Raw genomic sequence first — 27,399 nt, forward strand, 5'->3', positions numbered from 1 at the left:
CAATCCCACACCAATATTTCAATTTTGTTTCGGGAGAAAGCTAGGAACCGCTTTTGTGTAGGAGAGGAAATAGGTGGAGGCAATCCTATTACAGGAAGAAGAGAGAAGCTTTCTGAAAGAAGAGCGAAGACAATGGTACGTAAGAAAGTGGTCTGCTACTCAATCATCATCTCGATCTATTAATTCCATCATCCATCAAAACCTAATTTGTTCTTTCACTGGAATCGAAGGACCTTGTCAAGCCAAACTATCGAACAAGCATCAGCTCTCCTTCCCGGCCAGCTCCAACTTTCATGTCCATCGTTGGATTTTCGTAACCATGTAACTTGTATAGTTGCACTAGTTGTGCGTAGGGAAGGCATGGTATGCTACTACCTGGCCTGCATTGTGATTTACCTTACTGCATCGTCCTTAACAAGTAGAATTGTTATCTATAGCTACTTATGAGATGGGATGCTGCATCTATAATACGTTGTGATGGGTTAAGGGGTCCTCTGCCCAATAGGAAATAAAGCTGTTGAACTGATTAAGCTGCGTACCATTAATTTATTCTGTATAGTACATGTTTCAAAGACTAGACGGAAGACTATACGAGCTCATGGGAAAGGAGCCTACGTTGCAAAATTCAATTATTCAAATGCCTCTCACAACAAGCTCATGGGAAAGTTTGAACTGAAGAGTAGTAATTATCTGGAGGTCCCTGATCTCCTCAAGATCGATTTATCTCCTGGATGGCCCTTGTAAGCTTTATTCATGAGTCTATGTTCAGCAGCACAGCATATTCTTACAGGGAATCCTAGAACAGCGATATTTGAATTTGGTGTCTGGGTTGCGAAGGCATCTGAGTCTTTGGGGGATCCACTCTCTTAATGCTGTTTATGATGGAATGTATTGGGGCTAAATGCAGGCCATTTTGGTGAAATGGCTATAATTAAGAAGTACAGGTTTTGAGCCAGATGACATTACATACAGCCAAATATAATACTTGATCAACCCTGTAAAGTACTAGATGGCATGTGAATGACATTGAAGCTTGGGTGATCTGCCCCCACTAATGATGCACGGATACGGCAATTTGGCCTCGTATCCCGTATCGATCCGAGATACAGGTACGATACGGCTTGGATACGCTCGGATATGCGGATCCAGATTGGATACGGTTTGGATACGTCTGTATCCTTTGTGGATACGTAGTCTGTAAATAAACCGGAATACCGGATACGCCGCTTGGTCGTTCACTTCTCTTCTCCTCTTCTTCGCAAGTCACAGACTACAGATCAATCAGACTTGTTCTTCTCTTCTCTTCTTCTTTGATTCACCTGTAGCTTGGAGGTTGGAGCTTCAATTAGGCTCGCTTCATTATGTTCTCCCCTCTCTTCTTCTTACCCATATGAATTTGATTGCTTCTGTGATGGTACAAGTTCTTCGATTGGTTTTAAGGGTGTGATGCTTTCATGGGTTTGATGATAAAAGGATAAGGATGAACGGATTTATGGGTTTGATTTCTTTGATTCGACCAGAAAGGTCTGATGGTTTGGTTATATGGGTTTGATTGCTTCGATTCGACAAGAAAGGTCTGATGGTTCTGTTTTTTTTTTTTTTTTTTTTTTTTATGACAATCTGATGGTTCTGATGGATTTATGGGTTTGATGCTAAAAGGATAAGGATATTTTAATACCTTGATAAAAAATATTAGTTGTTGCCACTCATCACTAGTATGTTAGGAAGAAGATAAGTATAATATATATATATATATATATATATATATGAATATATTATTTAATTGACGTATCCTTCTCGTACCCGTATCCAACTATATTTAAGATTTGCCGTATCCACGTATCCGATCGTATCGTATCCAGATATTCGTACCCGTATCAGTGCTTCTTAGTCTGCCCCTCATATCGAGACTTTCGAGATGATTTTAGGGCATTGTGCTGTTAATCAGTGCGACAGGGCACTGGTCTGTTTTGCATAAGTATTGGGAAACTCGAAAGTTGAAGGAAGTTTGACATAAAAACACTTAATTTGCAGGTACTTGTGCGGACAATGTGAATAATGTGACAACAATTGCAAGAGGAACATGGAGGTTCTCAGGGAAGACTTTCATGTACAACTTTATGTTTTGCTATTCTATTCTGAAATTCTGAATCAAATAATGCTCCTTTGCTGTTCTTCGAGAATTACTTTGATGAATTGAAATAAGTCCCTGTTACTATTGTATTCTCAATCTCCTCAAATCAAAAGTTAAAGTTTCAACAAGGTGGGCATATCTTACATTCTTAGAACAACAAGTGATTGATATATATATATATATATAGACAAATATCAGTAAAATGGAGATATATAATAACCTGTACGTCAATGCAAACCTCCTGTTCTCTACCCCCTGAAATTTGAAAACCGTAAACTGGCAAAGATTAATGGACCTAACCTTGCTTGTTTTCGTTCCAATTGTTTCCATTTTGTTTGAATTTGTAGTCTGTATCATTAATTAATTTGTGACACTTTACTCTTTTCTGACCTATGCAATTTGAAACAATACAATTTTAGCTTCTTCTTTTTTCCCCCTTCCCTTCAGCATAATTTGTTTTGCAACTAACTGGTGAACATTTCATTCCAAATTTAGGCCATACACAGACTTCTTATCAACTTTATAAATGTTAGTATAGATTTTATTGTATATTGGCATTCCTAATACAAAACCTAGAGTCTTAGGTCTAAGTTAGAAGTGTGCCAATCATTGGAGTGAAGACCTAGTCGAATGAAAAGAAAAAGACTCAATGCACTCAATGCTTCAGTTGACTCCTCAAGGTACTTCACGGGTAATTGCATATGCATCTCATACGTTTTGTGTCTTTATGCATACTGGGATTGATGCATGTGTTGCAATCCCGGTTAGGTCAGAATATGTGAGTTGGTCTATGTTCGATTTCTTTAGTTAGGAGATCTTTTGTGTATTATTGCTGTCAGTCATTAAGTTGTAAAAGGATATTTATTCTACATGATTTGTTCAGTTAAGTCTATCTTTTTCATTAGGGATAAAATCATGTTTATTTGCAGAATATCTTTTTAGGATATGTCCCTTCCATATAAGGAGTCAATTAGGTTTTGGTGTCTTTATTGTCCAAAGTTTTAGGGGGAGTCTGCATATTATAAACAACAATAAAATGTGTTCATTGTGCTGGCCTTTGATGTGAAAAAGATTGTATTCATCCATTGTGATTTAGAAAAAGGCTTCATTCATCTTTGAATAGTGATGTGCTTCAAATAGTATCAGTAATCTACTTGTTCCAAGTTAAAGTAGATTGGTGAGTCAAACACTTTTTCATTTATCAATCATATACTGCATATCAAGTACTCTCGAGGTCAGTTGGAGTTGTTGATGTGCAAAGAAGGTTGAAGGTCAAGGTCAGTACCTGTCAATCCTACCCGTGAGAGCAGTTCATTAGTGGAGAAGATTTACGAAGACGTGATCATACATCCTTCTAGAATGTGTCTAGTAAGTATAGCCGAGGTTAGTGCTATTGGTTGTTTGTAAGAGAACTCGTATCTTTCCATTAAGTGAATTGGTTTTCACTAGGGCTTTAGAGAGTTAAGGCCCCGCAGTTGTTTTCCTCATTTTGAGGTTTTTACTGCACAAACAATTCTGGTGTCTCTTGATCGCTGTGTGATTGTGTTTTCATTTCTTTTATACACTTTATCTACACTGCTATATTCAGGGATTCATATATGTGTTTCAATCCTTTAACGTTTCTTGCTGAAGTTTTTTGTATTAAGGAAAAGTTGTGGTTTGTGTAGGGAAAGCCTATTTACCCCCCTCTAGGCTTTTTAGTTTCGTCCCAATATTTTCAATAAACCCACTAGCCACTAACAACATTCTCACCAGAAGATCTGAAGGAAGAGGAATTAAATGCGATGTACCGGCCGGTAGCTTGTAAAGCCAAAGTTTCTTCAATCATGGCATTTTGCCACTGAGAATAAGCAGAAGCAGCCTAAAAGAATCTTGGTTCTACGTAATCATAAATCTCAGTATAACAAGTAAAACCACAGGCCAAAGGAAACTCATCAGAGAGTTTGTTTGACCTACTGCTTGAAAAACAGTAGTAATCTTCAAAAAGCTTCTTATCTGTAATCCAATATTTAGCCCTTGTCACCATGGAATGTATATTGGAAGCATGTACAGAATGAATATAATCAGGATGCTCATTTGAATTTCAGAACAAGGTAAAAGCACTTGCACCTGATCTTCATTATTAGGACAGCAAGGTGCCAGGTGGAGCAGCAGAAGGGTTTATAGTATTCTGAGAATGCTTAGTAGATATAGAAATAGAATCTGATTCATTAGTATGAAGACTAGATCGTCAAGAATAAGAATCATGAGATCTACCCGGTTGTCCTCCAGAAAATCCAATGCCAATAAGCCACTGAGGAACATAAAGCATGCCAGCCTTTTTTTCTTCTGGATTCTTTGTTTGTTTAGGGATATTGTGGTCTTTGTAGTGAAGAAAAAGGACTTGACTACAAAGACCACAATATCACTTTGCAGGTAGTTTAGCTCCTTGACACTCTAATTGCCTCTGTGAGAGCAATCTGAGGTTGCATGTCCATTCTTCACACAAATCTGACTCTTGACAATGGATGATTGGCAGGGATGTCAATCCTGTAATAGCAGTTGACTTCAGTATGCCCTTTATTACTACATCTATCACACTTAGGAGAGGCATGCATTCCGGCTCAATATTCCTCTAATATTCCACTACTGTATTGTTGTTATTATAACCATTCCAACCCTTAGACCATCATATAAAACACAGGGACTCCACAGATATATATATATATATATATATATATATAATATCTGTGTGTGTGTGTGTGTGTGCAAGAAAAAGAGCTCATTCACATTTTTTTTCACTTTATACAAGCCGGAAAAGTGGAACATCAGCACCTGCCACAGATGAAGGATAGAGACTACAAATTCAAACCAAATGGGAACAATTGCAACTAAACATATATACAGAAGCAAGGTTTTGACCACCCTCTTTCTACTTGGCATATACATATGGAAACAACTGGGACACCGATAAGTATCTGTATTACTGATCTGGTTTTAGATTTGCAGACTACAAAGATGATGCTCTTAACACAAGGACTACATATGAAGTTATGATTTTCGACAAAAAAAAAAAAACAGAAAAAGTTATCATTACTTTTCATATTGGAAAACAATGTTTTGAGATAACTAAGATCATATTAATCAGTGTTCTGAACAGAAACAAGATCCTGAAATACAGAGTCAGAGTACAACTTTTAAAGTTTTAATTCTGATGGCCTAATTTTGCTTTTGCAATACTTGAACCCAATCTTTTTGGCTCAAGTGTTAGTTTCATGGGGCTGCAAACTGCAATACAAATACTCGTAGTCAGAGAACAGTAGATAATTGGTGTACAGTATAAGTTATAATTCAATTGAAAATGCATGCATATCATTCCATGCCAAAAATAATTTACTTCATGTGCGTGTGTGTGTGTGTGTGTCAGGATTCAGGAAGGATCGGTTGAACTATCAGTATTTTTAACCTGAAACTAGATATAAAGTACCTTATTAGTTACATATCTTTAATGAAATCTGGACCATATAAAGGTGAATCCAGTTTACTGTGACAGCAGTCTAAAGCTTCAGTTATGACTAAGAACTATAAAATGTTTTTGTATTTAACTTAAAGAGTCTATGCACCCAAAGAATGAATACATCTAAACAACTTATAGGTGAAGATAGTATGTGCTGATTTGCCATAATATAATACCTACATATTGATGAAGATTAGCAGCTGGTATTTGAGTTAATATCGAAAATAAAAGCTAGCTTGACGTTGTTGGAAAATAAAACCAGCTGACCTGGTGATCGAAATTTGGCCTTTGGCAAGTCTAAGTATCAAACTGGTTTAACAATATGGAGAATGAAATATCAGCGCTAATCTTCAAATCATGAGTTGCCATTTCAAAAATGGTGCACCCTCTAAGCACTTGTGCAGGGTTTGAGTTTTAACATCAGTCTCGGCTATATCAAGGTAGTATTGTATTCTGGGTTACAAAATAGGAATTAGAAGTCAAGGTATTACACGGTCATCCTATAGTAAATATGCTTGAGAATTGGTTTGTTGTTAAAGCTGTAAACTTTGATAAATCTCGTCTCCTGCTATCCCACCACCAGAAGCTAGAAAGTTTAGGAGTGATGGCGAGTGGAAAAGTAAAGTCCTTAATATGGCAATAATCCTGTCCATCTTCTCTTATTTTTAAAATATTGTTTCACAACTCCACACCAATCTCAAAACTATAAAGAAATCATGTTCAAATTGTTGTTTTCACAGCCCAAAACACTCGCAAAAATCGTACGAACTCCTTTGAAATTTGAAAGCCAACAACACCGTCCTTTTTTTTCAAAATGCATTTATTTTCCTCAAAATCACAACACAAAACAACGGTGAATAAAACACACAATATATATAGTTTTTCACTTCACCACCCAATCTCATCAAAATATGTATATATATCAAGCGCAAGCGCAAGCGCAAGCGCACGCGCACACACACACGTAGTCATCCACTCAGGGATGCCACTAATACTAAATATATATAGTCCACAAATTCAAAACCTAAAAATCATTTTATAACAAAACTTTGTTTTAACTTATTCATGAACCGTTCACGATCAAGTTTATATAATTCAAAACAAATATTTATTTTCTTACTTGGGTACGTGTGGCTTTGGGTCTTTTTAGGTTTATATTTTTTTATTTTTTCTTTTCAATTGGGCATGCATCCTTTTTTACTAAAGGATGTTAAGTCGGTTCTCGTTCTTTGAGTGGAAAGGTCGACAAGAAACAAACGGTTTTTTGGTTAATTTTATTTGCTCTGGGTTGCCTATGTTTCTAGTTTTTGCACTTAACCAAAAAATGTGGGTGTGTTAGAGGATGTTGAGTGATATGTTTGTGTGCGGGGTGTGCTAGTATAGTGTGTTTTATATAGTGCTCGGGGTGAACGAAACATTCTTTTTCTCTTATTTAATTGGACAAGACATTAAATGAAGAAAGTGTTGAGATATATCAATGTATTGAATTATTATTTTCTATAAAACTATTAAAATAAGAATAAGCATTAGCCTCAGAAAGTCAACTTCCGGTCAACTTGGGTGTGGGAGACGATGTGTTGGGCAGTGGGCTTTTGGGCCTCTGCCGATCTGGGCTGCTATGCAGTCTGGAGAACTGGGCCTGTGGTTCAGCTCCCCTTTTCTTTTACACTTGGATTGGGCTTGGGTTTGGACTTTTTGGGAGGTAACATGTCTTGCTCTTTTACCCCGTACTTGTTCCTATGATGTTGCTATGGCTGGGTTGAGTGTTGAGACGTACACCAAGAGGGTTTTAGGCGTTAAGATGTTCATACCAGTGGTTCCATCCAAGGACAGTGTAGGGTTAGGGAGTTTTTTCAATTATGTATTTGTTTTCAACAGTTCCTTTAGGATTTTAGTTTTTCTGGAATTTCTATTTTGGATTTTAGTACTCTATGAGTTTGCATTGTAATATGAGGGGTGCTTGTACCCTTCATGTTTGACCGAGCGAGGTCGTCATAATTTCTATCAATGGATTAATATTTCGTTGCCCTCAAAAAAAGAAAAAAAAGAATAAGTATTAGCCCAATACCACCCCCTCCACAAGCCCAAATTGCAAAGAAACAAAAAAAACTCACTTACGCACCAAACATGTGATAGCACCCTCTTTTATCCCGAATCGTTTTATACTCTCTCTCTTCTTCTTCTCTTTCCGTTCCCATCTCACTTCCTCCAGGAATTGGTTTCAGTTCTACGGAAATGTTGAGCTAAAGCTCTTTCAGAAGCTTCAATTTTACCTTTTATCCTAGAAATCTCCGGAAAGTTTCGATCTTTCTAGTCCGCAAAGACTTGGTCTTTTTTCAGGTAAGAATTTAGGGCTTTGGTTTCAATTTCCTAACCCTAGCAATTTGATTTCAGCTTGGGAATTCATAGTTTCTGAATTCGAATCGTGGGTTGCTTTTTGTTTAGAGTTTAGATGATAAATTTGTAAACTTGAGCTGAAAGATGATAGGGTTTACTTCTCAGTCTATTGGGTTTTCTCGCTAGAGTTTTGTTTGAAAGATAAGGTTTTTTTGAGATATCTATGCATGTGGGTTTTGCTGTTTTTCTTAATTTGATTCATTTTAAATGTTGATTTGGTACTGGTTTTAATTTAATGCTTCTTTCTTTACTGAAGTTGTAGATGATGATGATTGCAGTGATTCATGGACTTGGCTAATTTGTATTAATAGTTGCATGAAAAACTGGAGGTTGTTTACTGAAATAAGAAACTAGGGGAGAAATTAATAATGGGTATGAATGCTTTTGTGAGTTTGATCCTATTCAAGTGGAGAAACTGATGGTTTGGAAATAGAAAATTTTGGGCTTGGTTCTTGAGGTGTAACTTCTTTTTGTAATCTTGAGATTGTGTGGAAATGGATGACACTGAAGATGATGCAAGGTATCCTCCGAATGTGTATGGTGCGAATCACCCACAGGGCTATGATTCTGCACAGCCCCCGAAGCTACCTGCTCGAAGTGGTTCATTTTCTAGGCCAGTTAGTCATTATGATGACGATGAGGATGATGAGGATGAGGAGTTGGGTGAGGAAGAAGGCCACAATGGTCAAAATGGTTATCCTTCTGTTCATAAAGATGTTGGGGATGATGACGATGACGATGATGAGGAGGGTGATGATGATGAGGATGAGGATGACGAAGAAGATGATAAGAGCAAAGTCTTTAAGAGGATTGACGATGATGATTTGCAAAAGCACCCAAAGAAGCGCAAGTTGAAGAGTTTGATTTCAAGTTATGAATTTGCTCCTCGTGTACCTGCTCCATTGGTTCCAGCACTCCCTGCCCCAAGACAATCACATGGTGGCCGGAATGCACTTACGGATTGGACTGAGCATGAGACATTTGTTTTACTAGATGCTTGGGGTGACCGGTTTCTTCGGCGTGGGAAAAAGAGTCTTCGCTCTGAGGAGTGGCAAGAGGTTGCAGAGAAGGTGTCAGAGGTGTCAAAGATTGAAAGGACAGACACTCAGTGTCGTAATCGATTGGATACCCTGAAGAAGAAGTACAAAAAGGAGAGGGTCAAATTTGCAGAGACTGGAGGTGCTATTAGCAAGTGGGTATATTTCAAGAAGATGGACATGTTAATGTCATCACCACAACAGCAGGCTGGTCTCTCTTGTGGTTTGGACTCAGGAGAGTATGTTTTCATGAACCCTAGAGTGTATTTGAACCGTGCAAACGGGTTAGATGAGATGAGGGATAGTCCAGGGAATTCAGAATCTGCTGAGGGAGTGGAGGATGAGTCGGATGGGCTACCACCCAAGAAGAGAAGGTTTGGAAGGGACAATGATGAGCGATCTTCCTTTAGATTGCTTGCTGATTCTATTCAGAAATTCAGTGACATATATGAGAAGATTGAAAAAAGTAAAAGGCAGCAGATGGTAGAGCTAGAGAAGATGAGGATGGATTTCCATAGGGATTTGGAAATGCAGAAAAGGCAGATTATGGAGAGAGCACAGGCTGAAATTGCGAAAATGCGGCAGGCTGATGATGAGGAGAATGATGTGTCTGCTGAAAATGCTAGTGGGTAATAGCAGTATCTATCTGTAATGTTATTTACTTTTTTTAACTGCTAGCTGTTGTTGTTGTTGTAACAATTAGGGGTCTTTTACCTCTTTTAATTTATTGTGAGGAAATAATATGTTGATGTTGTAGCAGATATGGGATATGAAATAGGTTCGAAGTACAATTATTTCTACCAACGCTGTTCCCTGTTTGTTGCATTTCTACTCAAACTCTGAAAGTCTAGGAGTATATACAAACAAGAGAGATATCAAGTTGTTAAGCAGGTCTAAACCGAGGTACTTGATACTTTTTGTGTCAGTCTGAAACGGCATCATAAGTATCTAGTACCTCAGAATTAGAGCTGTAGCTTGGATGGATTCTCTTCTTAATTGTCATCATATTGACTGATCCTTATTTTTGCCCCTCGTTTATTGTTATTGGAATCTTGTTTCCCTCTCTCTGGTTGCCTTGGATATAGGTACTATATGTATGAACTGATACTACAAGATCCAAATGCTGATAAAAAAGTTCTACCAAATAAACGGATAGTCATTCATGGTGCACTGCTGTAATTTGTTCATCAATTTTATAATGTGCCCCTCTTCGCTTCTCAGTAAAAGACCTCAAAAATTTCTAGTTCCGATGCTTTTCATAGACAGCTGCACATTCACGAGTGAGGCTGTGAATTTCGAAGCCAGTGCACGGCGAGAAGAGGACGTATGACATTTGGTTCGATTGTTGAGGGTGGCCGCTCTCAAGCAGCACCGGTTTGATCAGTCAATTTGTGTATTATCCATCCTTGATGCAACAGTCTCTTAATTGGAAACTGTGGCTTGCTGGAGATTTAAAATTTAAATTGTGGTCTAGGTTTGTACATATGTGGCTAGACACTAAATTCTGTTCCACAGTGACTATAATTTGAGGCCTAAATCCTGTTTCAGGATTCTTTCTGACATTACGTGATGGAAACTGATGAAACCCAAGTCGTTAGCAACATGAGACCCTACCAGCATAAAGTAATCCCCAAGGAGTAGAATTATTCTACAGTTTATCTACCAAAATGTATATGTCGAAACCAATGTTTTATATATATGCAGTTTATACTTTATGATGTATATGATAGTGGTACAGTATATTTATAAAAAAAATATAAAAAGTAAAAATCAAGTTTAGAACTCCTTCTATGATGGCATGAGTGTGGGATTGTGAACAATGGGATCTTCAATCAGTTGTTAGAGAGCGGCAGGCATTCACTTTCCAAGATTTGATCTAATAGAAAGTTCTCTATCGAACTAGGGCAACACTTGGAATTTGTGGCTTTCATGACTAGGAAACTCTTTCAGGACAGATCATAGATGTGCCAGCACTTACGAGCGTGTATATCCTGCAGAAGAACCAGTCACTTCATCAGCCAGTCGAGCATACAGCACTAATTTGATCACTATAGAAAAGACCATATTATTCAGACATAAAGATTGCATATAATGTATCATAACTTCTAATTGTTGAATGCTGTGTGCTAACCTTTGTGATACGGAGGAGCTTTTCGTTACAAATAGACAAGAAACTACCCGCAATAAGTATGTTGACAGATAAGCAAATCTTCGACAATGTTAGACAGGAAACAACCACTAAAACAGGTATGGTAGTGTAAAAGAGCCTGAACATGGAATTATAAAATCAATCAGGGAATAAAGGAAGATACGTTACATACCAGATCACGGCCACTAGCAAGTGATGACATCATATTCAAAATCTATTGAACTCGTCTCTTTCATCTGCTCTGCAAGCCTCCTCAAACACACCAGCATCTGCTTCAATCTTGGCTTTGGACAGATTTCTATAGCCCTCCTTAGGTCACCAAGCCATTTTACATGGAACAAAATATTATAAATGGCAAGGATATTATAAGCAAGGATTGCCTTGAAGTTTCTTCATCTCATTAAAAAGATCCACAGCTTCATTTGGAAAAATTCCCACATTTCCCGAAATCTTTAACCATCATGGCACAGACCCTGAGATTTGAACCAGTTTCCTTTCAATGCTTGAAATAACTCCTTTTTCAGCTCTATACCAATTAGCTTTTCCAAGACTGTTGATCATGCTGAAATAAGCAGTTGGACAATGGGAATTCTTTTCATAATCCCCCTCAAGAAGCAATAAGGCTTTCTCAATTCTGTTTGTTATGCAAAAACTATCAACAGAATGCCTAAACAACCACATTTGCTTTCATTTAATTTTTACCATTAAGAAGCCACAGAAGCTGGTGCTTTGGATTCAAATAAAGCTTTAATTATAGTGTGAATCTTCAATTCTCACAGCTTTCTAAGTCCCCTTGAAACTCAGTGCAAGTAAAATCAGTAGGAGGCCACCCCATCCTTTTTATCGACTGGACTAGACTCGAAGCTTTCTGAACCCTTCCCAACTTGAAAAGGATAGCATTTGGCCAGTATAAATTTGACAGTTGGATTCAAACCATTCTTCTATATATCATAAAAGCACCTAAAAGAAAATCATCGCTATTTTCAACCCAATTTCCCAAATACAGACACTAGCTAGTGCACCTCATGTTGGTGCGTTCGGAAAACAGTTGCCTTTATACATATCTAATAATGGAGCTCATGGAACTTTTCATGATCACCTCATCAAAGAGCCAAACCAAAGAAACTCAACAGCTTCTACATCCCCAAATGTAAACAATAGAGAATGTATACCACTGTATTTTGAAAACAGTTACCTTTATTAACATCTTGCTATTGAGCTAATGGAACTTTTCCTGACGACCTTCTCGCACAGCATTAAGGTCATGGAGTTGTAATTGGACTTCCTTTGTGCTTTTATCCGGTACTAGGGAGATAGTACCTTGCTCATCTGAGCGCTCCTCAAGGTTCTTAAAACTTCACATAATTCAGATACAATGGTAACACATGTACTTTAAAGCATCTCTTGGATGGTTTTCCACAATTCACCATTTCACCAACCATACCACCCTCATCCAGGCATCAACACCATGTAAGCGGTTGAACTATGTTGTAAATTTTCTCTTCCCTCTGAACTTAAAAAATCTGAATCTTTAAGTCTTAATGATGGCCACAACATCAATCTTGAGAACTAGGAGAATCAATCTATCATCCACCTTCAGCTTCAGCACTTCCACTGCCTTTTCTGCATCAGACCCCACTTCATATTTTCAAAATCTTTTGTGAGCTTCTAATCCAATGACATAACTGAAGGTCCTTCCTTGACATCTTTACTAGTGGAGTCATGAGTAAGTTTTTCAGTTTGTCAGATGCACTTGGCAACCAAGCTGTTTTAATTTTCCCATTTGCAGTTTGCCATATGCACTGAGCAACCATATAATGCCAAGATCCAAATATACATGTCAGCACATTAAAACCATTGCAATATAGGTTTACAATTTTGTTAAAAATGATGGAACAACCTTGCTGTCCTTACCAAGCAAAAGAAATTTAAAAAGTCAAATAAACAAAATCCAGCTGTAAATATTTGAACTTCAACAAATGCCTCATATACCTCTTTGCTGAAATTGAAGCATAAATGATGAGGCTTACCTGTGTCGTTAAGTTCTCATAGTGATGACATGAGGTTGATATGATCACTTCAAAGCGCATGATATGGCAATCAACTTTGACATAAGCGCAGGTTTTCATGACTATCAAGCAGGACAATTCCACTTATGCATGGAAAACTTGACTGTGGTAGTAGAGACTTTGAGACTGTACTGTTGCATCAGTGACTTTCTTTTCTTTCTGAGCCGATCCAGGGATGATGCAGAGCGGATGGCGGCCCAATTTGAGGAACAGTTAAATCGTGCTAAAGGAGGAAAACGAAATGTGACTAGTAGACAGGAAATGGCAGTTCGGTGTCTGATTGGGACGCACCTTACCTTTCCGGAAAGGGAATCGCGCCAGAAACAAGACTCATTGCTTTGCTAGGAGCTGTAGCATTTTTCGGGCTTTTGGGATCGTTTAGGGCCTCAAAACGGCATTTTTCTATTTTACCCGTTTTTGGTTTTCTTAGTTATTTTTTGGTTGTTTTCGTTTTTATCCATGGGCCTTAGGGTTTCGCTGTTAGTCGCCCTAGGGTACTTTTCTCTTATTTATGCAGCAGCAAGCGGCTGCAGAACACACCTTTCATCTTTTAATCAATAAAATAGAGATTTTCTCTTTTATCTCTGGTGGACTTCAGAATCTTTTGCTTAGGTTTATTGCTGGTAAACCTAGTTATCAATCCGACTGCGTCAAGGGAAAGCACCCTGGACCCCAGAACTGAAAGTACCAAGACCATTCGGGATAGACAAAATGGGATTTCACGGTGCATCTCTTTGCAGTGCCTGCTGTTCAGTGAGTTATCTTTATTAAGTATATCAAGAACATTTAAAAAATGAAAGATATCAAGCATCAGACATCTTATATGTTCTGCTCTGGTGTCTTTAGCTCACTTTCTTAAGAAAAACGTTGAATAAATGCATAACAATCATGAACCGCGAGACAAAAACTGAGTTATTGTTGGAGGTGAAAAATTTCGTGGAGGAGTTTGACCCAACAATTAATGTGGACTAGAGCGGGAACTGACCTGGAAACAATCGAGAAGCTTCCCTCGAGCGTTGACCTGGAGTTTGACCGTCGGCTCGAGGAGAAGGGATGGTACCTGCAGAAAACCCTTCGATGCCTAAGTCAGTACGTTTCTTAGTAGTGGAGTACAACAAGTTGGAATTAGATGATTTACCTCGCTATCGAGCAGCCTATTTATAGGTGTACTTCGGCGTGGGCTGCAAGTAAACTTGCACAGCAAGTTGCAGTGACTTAAGCGGCACACCACCATGAAGGCCATATTCACTCCTGCAATAACCGTCACTTATTGGCGGCCATGATTGCCACACTGAATGTCGCATTTATCGTCGTATTTATAGCTACATCAATTGTTGCATTTACTGCTGGTCTGTTACCATTACTTCTCTTTAATTGCCTTGATTGCATGGTCAAATTAATTGACCACCCCCACAATGCCCCCAAATTTTCTCCTTGGGAATTCATCCCAAGAGAAAATTTCCAAAGCTCAAATTTCTCTATGGGCTCCACATCTTTATATTTCTCTTTGGGACCCCCTCTTTGAATTTCATCCAGGCCTTCCTCGTGTTGAAAATGTAGATGCTCGTATAAGAAGATCCTCGCTCCTTGTTTAGAGTCGGCATCTCATCTCGTCGACGTGGGTAATAGCAGTATCTATTTGTAATGTTGGCGTCTTGTTGTCGGCCTTTGGGGTCAATCTCGATGTCGGCGTAGGCGTTTTTCTCAACAATCTCACCTCAGCGCCGATCCAAACCTCGATGTCGGTGTCGACCTCGACGTCGATGACATCATTCTCAATGCCTTTAGTGCCAATCTCTATGTCGGTGTTCACTTCGATGAGGGCGCCCTGACTTCGAGAGCGACAACCTCGGGTCGGCGTACGCGTCTATTTTAATGAAGGCAAAGGTGTCTCAACGTCGGCGTAGGTGTCCACTTCGATGAGGGGGCCTCAATGTCGACTTCTCGTCGTCTCTCTTGATGAGGGTGCCTCGACGTCGGCGTCCATTTCGACAAGGGTTCCTCGATTTCTGCGTCCATTTCGACGAGGGCGCCACGACGTCAGTTTCGACAAGGGCGCCTTGACGTCAGTGTCCATTTTGACGAGGGCGCCTCAACTTTGGCTTCGACAAGGGAGCCTTGACATGGGTGTCCATTTCGACAAGGGTGCCTCGACGTTGGTGTCTATTTCGACGAGGGTACCTCGACGTCGGCGTCTATTTCGACGAGGGCGCCTCGACGTCGGCTTCGACAAGGGCGCCTTGACGTCAGTGTCCATTTCGACAAGGGTGCCTCAACGTCGGCGTCTATTTCGACAAGGATGCCTCAACATTGGCGTTTATTTCGACAAGGATGCCTCGACATCGGCGTTTATTTCGACAAGGATGCCTCGACATAGGCGTTTGTTTCAAAAAGGGTGCCTCGACGTCGGCGTTTATTTCGACAAGGGTGCCTCGACATCGGCGTCTCGTTGTCGGCGTGGGTGTCCTCGTAATCTCCTCAGCATCAATCTTAACGTTAGCCTAGGTGATGACGACGACCCCCGCAACGACCGTCATGGCTTGGATACGTATTCCATTCTCCTATTTGCCCCCTTGTTTTTCTTTTCGTAATGGAGGGTCTATCTGCCACGCATTGCGTCTTAACAACATCCGAGGATGGGATTGCCCTCACTCCCTGTACAGAACCGATTGCATAACCGCCATATCCTGCACAGTTAAAATTCGTCACGCCATCCCACCCCCGCCTGTAGCGAGGGTATAACGTCCCGAACCTGAATTTACCGATTTACTAGTCATTTGGACTGTAAATGACTTTTACTTTCACTTTTACTGTCGTTTCGGTACTTTTGAGGGCCCTAAAAGATTGCTTTTTGTTCGGGTCAAAATTTGAGAAAATTTTCTTCATGAAAGTTATAGAGGACATTAAACCAAGCGCGTGCATATATGATACGTAAAAATCGGAATTCATATGTGAAAGTTATAGCTTAAAATGTGAAAGTTACTATTCATGATAATAAGTATATATATGGAAATTTACTGTTGGTAGGTTTCCATTTTCGGAAACCTCAGTAACTCTCTCTCTCTCTCCTTTCTTTCCCGAGTTTTCCTCTTCCCCTTCAGCCTCCCTTCAATTTCCGGCGAATCTGCTTCTTTCGGCCGCCCAACGACGAACTCCGGGCAATGGGCGGCGCTCCGCCTCCTCCTTGACACACCTACGGTGGTGATTCAAGATGATTTGGCCGGAATTTGGCAGATTGGGCTTCCAAACTTTACTGTAGCAATCGGCTTCAATGGTCGATTTCTTCAAATTTCGGCCATCTCCGGCCACAAAACCAGATATAGTAGAAGCGCCTCGAGCCAAGGATCATTTCCCCTCAAGCTTCTAGCTTCAATTCGTGGTGTGGAGAGTGAATCGAAGAAATTTCAAAACTAGGGTTTTGAAATTTCTGGGCTTGTGTTCACCGGCCAAATTTGAGCTCTTCAAGGTAAAATTGGAACTTGTTGTAGTTGAGAAAGATGTTGGGTTTGTTGAGTAGGTGGTGGTGCTGCCAAATTTTGGTGGGCATCGGAGGTGGTTGCCGCCGGCGCGTGTAGCCCACGTGCCGCCACTGTAAGTTACACGCGTGGCGCGTAGGGTGGAGTTTTGGTTTCTATTTTTAGCTAATTAAAATGTACATGAGTTGTGGAGGTTGTAAATGTGATTTTGGTGAAGATTGAAGAAGTTGTAAATAGATTATGAATCTTTGAAAAGTTAAGAGTTTCGGTTATCGAATTTGAGAATCCAACCGTCGGATTTCTCTCAGTTCTGCCCTAGAAGCTTTAAACTAATGAGTTGATATTGGTGGTGAAATTTGAGTTGAATCCGAAAAGAAATGGAGATATGGAATTACGAGGGGTTTTCAGGATTCATTTTAGATTCGTATCAAATTGTCGAATTGTCACTGACGGAATATAATTGTGTACAGGACGACGTGATCGACGAAATAGTATTGTGAGTGGACTTTTGTTTTAAATAATGATGCATGCACTTATTTTCTTGAATTAATGCTTTATTTATTTATCATATTACTTTTCAAACATATGAATTGATTTCGGTTTATCTCGTGGTTTTGTGTTCAATAATGTTTTTCAGAGATTGATTATGATTTATTTCGGTTATGACTTTCGGATATTAATTTCTTATGCTTGGATTTGAATTTATGATTTATGTTGATTTTCAACGAATTATTTTCCGATATGATTTCTGGAATTATATATTATATTTTTATTTGTCGATTTGAGATTTTAAAAAGATTTTCGAAATGGGATTTCAATGGAGATATTTTTCTTATTTACTCATCGACTTTCGGTTTTGGCATTGGGAATGCCTTATTGATGATTGTGGATTTAGTTTTGTTTCTGAGTTACGATTTATAATTTGATCTCACCTATTTGTTATGATTTTGAGAATATTTTGGCGTGCGGGGCCACGTCATTGGAATATACTTATTTTTCTCGTGAGATATTAGGGAAGCTTTGTGGATTTATGGATTTACTGGTTTTCGATTGTTTTTCCTCACCATACTCGGGTCGTTCGGTTAGTGTCTCCTCCTCACTTACTTTGTGTTTGTGAGTGGCAGTTGAGGATTCTCCTCCTCACGTGAGTGGTAGTCGAGGTAATTAGTTCTCCTCCTCACACAATCTATGTGTGGGTGGCAGTTGAGGGTAGGTAGAGCCTAAGGGGCTCCTTTACCCGTATGGTGATATTTTCTTCTCCATATCCTATTATTACTTAACTAGCGGGGCTAGTCTGATTTCTCTTAACCAGCGGGGCTGGTATGTTTTCACGAGATTTCAGAGTTTAAAGAAATATGTTTTGTAAGTGTTGCATGCATCGAGGTTTTATAAATTTAAAGAAGTGGGAAAGTATTCAAGTTTGTTTCATTTAAATCATCTTAATTACTTATTTTTGTCCACTCACGCTAACGTTTTTATGTACTTTCCCCTGGGCCTTCAGTTTCAAATGCTCAGTTTGCAGGCGAAATTAGTTGAGGTCGGGTGTACATAGAGTTGAGGCATAGTCAACAGCATGGCTTCTGCGTTTGCCTTTGAATTAGGTTTTCCATGTTTACCTTTCTATTAGAATTGCTGTGATTACCTATGGGATTAATGTTATTCAAGTTGCGTTTTGCGTTATGTGAATTGGACGATGTTGTGATTTTGGAGAGCAGGGTGGCTCTGAGAATAAGGATGAGTGATTTAGAAGTGTAAATTTCATTTCTACAGGTTTTGGATAGTCCATTTTAGGAGAAGTTCTGCTAAATTTTTGGAAGAATTTCTTCTAAAATTGACCCCACAGGGCCACTTCGGATTTTAGGGTGAAATCCGAGGGTGGGTCCTGTTAGAGGGTGTGGTCCATCATCCCACCCCCGCCCGCAGCGAGGCTGAGGTCCAGAAGGTCGCACAAGTTTAATCAAACAATAGTTTAGTCATTCTCATCACTGGCTTCCATTGCATTTAAAGATCAATTGTGAACTATAATCATAGGAGTAACTGCTAAATGTTGATCGGTGTGACTTGGGTTGGTGCCCATTTGTTACTTTGAATGGAGACTTACCGACGTCCCCTTCGATTTCAACTGCGAGCCCTCGAGGACTGGCTCGGTTATACTCATCGATCACTTTCCTCAGCACATGCTTCCTTAGAGCCCTCAAGGATTGTCCTGTACTGGTTCCTCCAGTTGTTCATCCAATCAGTGTGCCGCTTGCCCCCTCAGCATGAGGTCTGTTTATGGCTTTTACTGGTGGCGTTTGTCACTCTATTGGTTTAGCAAGCACCGTCCCTGGCCTCGCCACTGCCTTGGCCTTTGCATCTCATCATTCAGAGGCAAGTTCAGATCTTACAGTAGGTTTGAGGCAAGTCTGTTTGGGGATTGGATTTTGTCACCGCCAGTCCTCAGTGACAGAAATGAGATGTCTTGAGGTGCAGCTTCCGCCATCACTTTCTAGGGAAAAGTGCTTCCCACAGACGGCGCCACTTATTGGAGGTGAAAAATTCCGTAGAGGAGTTTGACCCAACAATTAATGCGGACTGGAGCGGGAGCTGACCTGGGAACAATCGAGAAGCTTCCCTCGAGCGTTGACCTGGAGTTTGACCTTTGGCTCCTCGAGGAGAAGGGGGTACCTGCAGAAAACTCTCTGATGCCTAAGTCTAGGGGTGGGCATTTTGTACCGAAAATGCGGTTACCAACCCGAACTGCACCAAAAAAATGGTTCGGTAACCGCACCGAACTAAAACGGTTTGGTTTTATGATCACACCGCACCGAACCGTATAAAAGCGATTCGGTTGCGGTTTCGGGTCATAAACCGCCCAATTTAAACCGACCCACACCGAATTTATTTTAATTACATTTTATTTATTTATTATTTCTTTATTGATTGGAAATGTTAGTTTTCAATATATAAGAAATCCATTTTTGATTAGGTTTTCAGTTTGTAATAAGTTTCTATGTTTGCTTGATCATTGATATATATATATATATATATATATATATATATATGTGTGTGTGTGTGTGTGTGTGTGTGTGTGTGTGTGTGTGTGTGCTTAGGGATGGCAAAAATCCCCAGCGGGGCGGAGCTCCATTGGATACCCGCCCCTGATGGGGGGAGAATTCGAGGACAAATGGGGAATGGGGATGGGGATCCCCAATCCCCGCTATCTAAGATTGGGGATGGGGTGGGGATGGTATTGTGATCTCCATCCCCAAACCCGCCCCAATAATATATACATATATTTAACTATATATATTTTAATTTATTTTTTATAATATAAATCATAAATATATACATTTACTACTTTACTTTAATGGCTACACTTTTACTTTAATGGTATTTTGACTTTTGCACTCAATGAATTATGATTTATGAATTTAATCATGTTTTAAATTTATTTTTTGCAAATTTTGATTTTAAAAAAGACAATATGAGAAAAAAATATTTTATTTATTAAATTCTTATTGGGGATTTGGGGCGGGTTTGGAGGTTTAGTCCCCAGTGGGGATGGGGATGGGGAATCCCCAATATAATTTTATTGGGGATTGGGGCGGGGATGGGGGTAGAGAATGACCCCGGGGATGGGGATGGTATTGTGATCCCCATCCCCAACCCGCCCCATTGCCATCCCTATGTGTGTGATAAGTTGCTATGGTCTTTCTGCAAGTTGTTTGATATTTGGGTGATATTTGCCGATTTGTGTGGACTCTACATGCATTCAAAATTTATTTATGCCTTATTGAAATTGTTAGGTACAAATAAACTTGATTTTGGCCCTCTCTTTCTAGTTGAAATTAATAAATTGCTCCAAACCGAAACCGAACCGCACCGCACCGAAAAATTGTGTAACCGAAATAATCGGTTCAACCCTTTTGTAATGCGGTTGCGGTTTGATATATAGGCCAACCAAAAAAAGCGGTTTGGTTGCGGTTTGGGCCTCAAACCGAACCGAACCGCACCGCGCCCACCCCTACCTAAGTCAATACGTTTCTTAGTAGTGGAGTACAACAAGTTGGAATTCGATGATTTACCTCGCTGTCGAGCAGCCTATTTATAGGTATACTTCGGCGTGGGCTGCAAGTAAACTTGCACAGCAAGTCGCAATGACTTGAGCGGCACACCACCATTAAGGCCATATTCACTCCTGCAATAACCGTCACTTATTGGTGGTCATGATTGCCACACTGAATGTCGCATTTATCGTCGTATTTATAGCTACATCAATTGTTACATTCACTGCTGCCATTACTTCTCTTTAATTGCCTTGATTGCATGGTCAAATTAATTGACCACCCCCACAGTTACCAACAACATTAGATTTTACAAGGAAGACTGATCCATGCTAATGTACACAATTACCTTAGGCAAAAGTAGTCAGGCAATGGAGCTCAATAGAAACATGGTAATAAGGCAACCATCTATGTTCACATATGTAATGGACATGATGCTATTACCATAAAAGTAAGCAAGCTAGGACCCCGTCCTAATATTGCCTTGTCACCTCAGATTTCAACCAACTGCAATATCGATCAAGGACCCCAAGTGCATTCACATAAAAAACATGCATCTGCATACTCATCGTAGATATAAAATGCAATACGTACGATTCACGACAGAATAATATCAAATGCGAATCTAGTCAGTGAATAAAGAAACATCCTACCCAGGCTAAGCTCCATGTTCAAATACAATGATCACTTGCAATCCCAGTTGTTTACAGTGACAAATTATAACAAACACAATAAGCTCTTCTTCTTAAAAAAACCATGCCAAATCAAATTTCCCCATTCTCAATAAGCTTCTTAACTTGTACAACAAATTCGAGTTTTTCGAAATCCCATTTCCCCAATTGCAAGAAATCCAGTTCATTGCAATGACCAATTTACAAGAAACCCAGGTCTCTGACCCAATTGCTTAAAACCAAACCAAGCAAATACAATCACCAATCAGAACAATTATCTTAGAACACCTAGTTCAACTCGTCGTCTTGGTCCGTTGAAAACTTCTCCTATGTTTCAGCGCGCCCAAACCATCTTATTAGAGAGTTTTAGTGTCAGAGTCAAATGACCGTTAAGCCCCTCAAGAAAAAGAAAGAAGCCTTTTAACCGCTAAAAGGCAAACGCTTCAAAATTTGGAATTGAGTACAAACTCTAAAAAAAAAAAAAAAAACTCCGTTTTTGGCCTCTGAAGTTTTCTCTAATCTGAATCCATGGGAACTCTCCAACCAAACCATAACCCTCCTCCCATTGACGATGATGAACCGGATCACGACCCCCCTTATTTTCCCGCCATTTCCGAAATCCCAATGCCTCCGCCTTCGCCTCTTCAGTGCGCTCATACCCTAGCTTCCGGTGCCGGAATTCCCTCCCGGAATCCCGAGACTTCTACTGAGAACGGCGACTCGACCAAACCAGTTGCTAATGACTTCGCCAACACGCACTTCGGCGCCGACCTGGACTTCTCCGGCGGAGAGGAGGAGGCCTCCAGCAGCCGCCGCCGCCGGAGCCGGTGGGACCCTCAGCCGGAGACGGAAAGCCAGAGCGGCGTCTGCGCGAGGAGGAGGAAGTCGCGGTGGGCCGATGAGGAGCCGAAGCCGGTGATTCAGCTGCCGGGGTTCGTGGGAGGTATTGAATTCGATCCTGAAATTCAAGCTTTGAATAGTAGGCATCTTGAGATTAGTAGGATGTTGTCTTCCGGTTTGCCTTTAGATGATCGCCCGGAAGGGGATAGGTCTCCATCGCCGGAGCCGGTGTATGATAACTTTGGAATTAGGATTAATACAAGAGAGTTTCGTGCGCGTGAGAGGTTGAACAAAGAGAGGCAGGAAATTATTACTCAGATTATTAAGAGGAACCCTACATTTAAGCCTCCGGCAGATTACAGGCCGCCCAAGCTTCACAAGAAGCTGTACATACCCGTGAAAGAGTACCCTGGTTATAGTTTTATGGGACTTATCATTGGCCCGAGGGGGAATACCCAGAAGAGGATGGAGAAGGAGACTGGTGCTAAGATTGTCATTAGGGGTAGAGGGTCGGTGAAAGAGGGTAGGTCGCAACAGAAGAGGGATTCGAAGCCTGACCTGTCTGAAAATGAGGACTTGCATGTTTTGGTCGAGGCTGACACGCAGGAGGCTGTTGATGCCGCAACTGGGATGGTAGAGAAGCTGTTGCAGCCTGTGGATGAGGTGTTGAATGAGCATAAGTGGCAGCAGCTTAAGGAACTTGCGTTGTTGAATGGGACTATTAGGGAAGAGGAGTTTTGTAGGTTATGTGGTGAGCCGGGGCACCATCAGAATGCCTGTCTGTCACGAACTTCAACGTTTAAGAGAGATGTTCTTTGTAAGATATGTGGTGATGGTGGGCATCCAACTATTGATTGTCCAGTGAAGCGTACGAATGGGAAGAAAATGGATGATGAGTACCAGAACTTTTTGGCTGAGTTAGGTGGGACAATGCCCGAATCAGCAACTAAGCAGACTGCTACTTTGGCTCTTGGCGCAGGCAGCTCGGTAAGCAGTCCTCCTTGGGTTAACAATGCTGGGAATGCTAGCAGTACAGCACATCCAGGATTGGGCTCAACTGGATTGAAGCCTAGCAGGGACTATGATGACACAAATTTGTACATTGGGCACTTGCCACCTACTCTTGATGATGATGGTTTGATAAGGTTGTTTTCACGTTTCGGTAATATTGTGATGTGCAAAGTTATTAAGGACCGGGCTACTGGATTGAGTAAAGGTTATGGATTTGTGAAGTACGCTGATGTTCGGATGGCTAATAGTGCAATTGCAAGCATGAATGGTTTTTCCCTCGAGGGTCGAACCATTGCTGTCAGAGTTGCTGGCAAGCCTCAACAGCCTGTTGTGTCTCCTGGACCACCAGCTTCGGCAATGTCACCATACCCGGTCTCAAGCCAGCCTGTTGGTGCTTATCCATCCCAGCAATTTACCCCAGGTGGCCCTCTTTGGACTGTACCATCTACTAGCTATGCAGGAACTCCAGTTCCTTGGGGAACCCCTGTTCCTCCTCCATATTCTCCTTATGCTTCTCCAGCTCCCCCTCCTCCAGGTTCAACCATGTACCCTCCTCCCACGCCGGGTCAACCTGTGGCTGCTTACAGTGCACAATACCCTCCTCCTCCTGGTGCATCACGTCAGCCAGTGACGTTAAGTGAAGCACAACAGAGTTATACTCCTCCAGGGGTACAATCTGAAAGATCTACCCAATCTGCACCAACTAATATATACACAATGCCAACAAATGGCCAACATGCTTATCCTACATCTGCATGTGGCTACCCATCTTACTACAATGCAGTTCCACCACCTCCTGCCCCCGGACCTGTACCTGGTTCAACTGCATACCAATCCCAGAGCATTGGTAATGTGCCATGGGCCACAAGTACTCCTGTTCTTCCTCCTAATTCTTCTGCAGATAAAGCAACTCACGGTGCAGGTGCAGAGTATGAGAAGTTCATGGCGGGTATGAAATGATATGGTTCCCTTCGTATTATTCTAAGTTGAAGGTATGCACTGCACACTGTTTGTTCCATTCCTGTTTATACATATTATGTTTTGTTATCTGTTGGATGCGTAGTTTCGCTTTGCTCAATGTTTGATACTATGATTGATTCAACTAGCTGGCCTTTGCAACTCACAGTGGTATCAGATTTCTGCAGTTTCTAGAACTTCTTTCCAACTTGCAGTTTGAGCTGCATTCAGTTTTATGTTTAGTTAGCAGAGAATGTTTGGAGATGTATGAATTAATCACTCTTTGCTCCCATGAAATCTTCCTGAACCTGTGTTTGTGTTTTACCTTGGGTTATAAATTGGGATGTTTTGCCCAAGTTTTGACAGTTTTATAAGTTTTTCAAAAAGGTTTTTTTTTTTTTTCTGAAATAGTTCTACTGTTACATACGAGCATATGTGCTTCTATTTGACTTATATATATATATATATATATATACACACACACACAACACACACACACACACACACACACTGACACACATACAAATATATTTGAAAAGGTAAAGCAGCTCTACACAGGCCATAATACATCTGCTATGACAGTTTGCAATGCCTGCATGTTTTGACTTCAGGATTTGTATCTTTATGTCTATAAAAGTATAAGTCTACAAAAATATGCCTGTTTGGCTGTGTCTATGCCTCTACAAAATAAATGTAGCCCTCTAAGGATGGAGACTTCCATGTATTGGACTGAGGAGGGCTTTTCAGAACCTTCAGCTCCCTCCTGCTTTGTTAGGGGGTGGGGAGGTACGGTGTGTGTGCCCTTATCATTTGCTCTTTAATATTTCAACTTCTCTTAGTTTTAGTTTAATCCGGGACTTCCACTTGTTATATATATGAGGGTTGTTTACAGACAGATGATCATGCCATCATTATAAGTATGTGTTCCTCCGAGAAAGTTTTGGAATCTGGATATCGCACCCAAAATTTTCATTTGTTTTATTGCGGAACAAAAACTACCATGAGCCTCTCCTCCTCCCCTTTGGATATAAATAAAGAATGATTTTGTAATGATTGCTTTTTTATCTGTGTGCCATTGCTTTTATAGTTAATTGGATCACCTTGAAAAGCCCTAATGCAGGGATGGTGTTAATGATGTATATCTAAGAAATTTATAGTTTTGTTATTATCTTGCTTTTCTTTTTTTGTACTTGACATTGCTTCGTTGCCATTATGTAAAACTTTTACAGGACTGATGTTTCTTGGAGCTCTTGTGAGCCTGATTTCTTACCTCTTGACGTTTGGGACTCACATCTTTAACCTTGCTGTACTGTTATGACCTTTGCAGTGACATGAGCTGGAACTTCAGTTAACTGCTCTCATGTTGGAGATTCCGTCTAAAACAATATGATTTTGGGTGCTTATGTTAAACTTCATTATGGTTTCACTAATGTTTCCTTTTTCAAGTTTTGTTTGGATGTTCTTGAATGTCCAGTATCTGGTCCTTTACTTGCTTGTTTTCTTGCTTTCCCTATCTCTCTAATTCCGTTATAATCCAAATTTTACCATGAGGACCTAAGTTTTTCGGACTGCCAATGGTGCTGAAGCTGCTTCGATGATGCTTTTCATTCCATATTAAAAGGTTATCGTGCCTAACGACTTGAGACATGCTTGGTAGGTGTGGAATTCTTATGTTGTTCTCTTATTGACTTTTTCCATACAATGGGATTTTCTCACCAGAAATTTTGATTGAAAAATAAGTTACTGTTAGAAAGATATTCATGGGGTTTTTGCTGTGTTTTTTTGTTTTAATAGAAGTTGTTGAGGTTATGAAAACAAAGACTCATGGACTTGGTTGATTTGGGTTTTAGTTCTATGAAGAGGGGGTTGTGGTTGTTAAGCGCAGTAAGAAACTGTGGTGGTGGGGGCTTAAGTGAGTATGGATGCTTTGCGAGTTTAATTTTATTAATGGATGACACTGAAGATGAGGTAAGGTATGCTGCCAATCTGTATGGTTTGAGTCACCTGCAGGGTTAGGTTTCTTATTGAAGTGGTTCATATTTTAGCCCAGTTGGTAGTGGTGACTGTGTTGATGACAATGAGGAGGATGAAGAGTTGGGTAAGAAGACAATACTATCACATGTGGCCAGATTTCACTTGCAGATTGGACTGACCATGAGAGATTTGTTTTAGTAGATGCTTGGGGTGACATGTTTCTTCAACATTTGAAATGGAGTCTTTGTTGTAAGGAGTAGGAATAGGTTGTCAGAGGTCAAATATTAAAAAGGACGGGCAATTGCTGTTGTAAACTTGTACATATTGGAGAATATCAAGTTTGCAGAGACTGCTGGTGCCAAAAGCGTGTGTTTCTTTCAAGAAGTTGGATAAGCTAATATGAATGTCACAATAGCAAGCCGGCCTCTCATGTGGTCTGGACTATGAACTCAGGAGAGGGTAGGAACCTTTGCAAATGTGTTTGATGAGATGAGGATGATGGAAGAGAAGGTTTGGAAGGAATCATGATGAGCCGTCTTCCTTTAGATTGCTTGCTGATTGTGTTCAGAAATTTATTTTGGGATATATCGGAAGATCAAAATTAGTAAAAGGCAGCCCATGGTAGAACTAGAGAAGATGAGATTGAATTCGATAGGGGATTGAAAATGCAGAAAAGGTACCCGTTCTGTAGATAGTGCCAGCTAAGATCATGAAAATGCTACAAGATAGCCGTCTCTGCCGAAATTGCTAGCGAGTGATGTTATTATTTGTCCGTAATGTTATCTCTTGCTGTTGTTGAAACAATTAAGGGCCTTTCACCCCTTTGTTGATGTTTATGAATTATGGTATAAGAAAATTTTCGAATTACTTCTATTTCGCTGCCATTATAATCCATCTTGGTTCCACGTTGCTGTTGTATTTATCTACTCAGTTGTCATCTGCCGGGGCCAGCATTTTTAGCTAAAAATCATGCATGGGAGTATAGACATCTAGATAGGGATGCCCAGGTCCATTCGTTACTGCATGATAAGCTCAGTTCTGGTCCAAAGCTGCATGATTACCAAGAACCTTTAAATTAGAGTATCCTTCCCAAACTACTCAATTCATCCATCATAAAAAATAAAAAAAAAACCCAAAGCTTG

General features: G+C 40.2%; 2 protein-coding genes across 6 annotated transcripts; both read left to right on the forward strand.

Annotated features, from left to right (window-relative positions):
- Window positions 1-7,754: 7,754 nt before the first annotated feature.
- Window positions 7,755-9,868, forward strand: LOC112184733 (trihelix transcription factor ASIL2). Of its 3 annotated transcripts, none has more exons than XM_024322973.2 (2): window positions 7,755-7,970; window positions 8,284-9,868. In XM_024322973.2, exon 2 carries the CDS (start codon window positions 8,522-8,524, stop codon window positions 9,695-9,697), a length of 1,176 nt encoding a protein of 391 aa, XP_024178741.1. In that variant the 5' UTR covers window positions 7,755-7,970; window positions 8,284-8,521; the 3' UTR covers window positions 9,698-9,868. The 3 variants fall into 3 exon arrangements, with proteins under 3 accessions (XP_024178741.1, XP_024178743.1, XP_024178742.1); XM_024322975.2 differs by having other exon boundaries at window positions 8,290-9,868; XM_024322974.2 differs by having other exon boundaries at window positions 8,306-9,868.
- Window positions 9,869-21,945: 12,077 nt separating this feature from the next.
- LOC112184732 (splicing factor-like protein 1) lies at window positions 21,946-27,088 on the forward strand. 3 transcript variants are annotated; one of them, XR_005807129.1, is made up of 2 exons: window positions 21,946-25,936; window positions 26,078-27,088. XR_005807129.1 is itself a non-coding variant. In XM_024322971.2 (2 exons), the coding sequence occupies exon 1, from the start codon at window positions 22,004-22,006 to the stop codon at window positions 24,284-24,286; it is 2,283 nt and encodes a 760-aa protein (XP_024178739.1). In that variant the 5' UTR covers window positions 21,946-22,003; the 3' UTR covers window positions 24,287-24,318; window positions 25,513-27,088. The 3 variants fall into 3 exon arrangements, 2 of the variants coding, with proteins under 2 accessions (XP_024178739.1, XP_024178740.1); XM_024322971.2 differs by having other exon boundaries at window positions 21,946-24,318; window positions 25,513-27,088; XM_024322972.2 differs by having other exon boundaries at window positions 21,946-24,318; window positions 25,611-27,088.
- Window positions 27,089-27,399: the final 311 nt, after the last annotated feature.

Source organism: Rosa chinensis, chromosome 2 (genome assembly GCF_002994745.2).
Source record: "Rosa chinensis cultivar Old Blush chromosome 2, RchiOBHm-V2, whole genome shotgun sequence".
Classification (NCBI taxonomy): Eukaryota; Viridiplantae; Streptophyta; class Magnoliopsida; order Rosales; family Rosaceae; genus Rosa; species Rosa chinensis.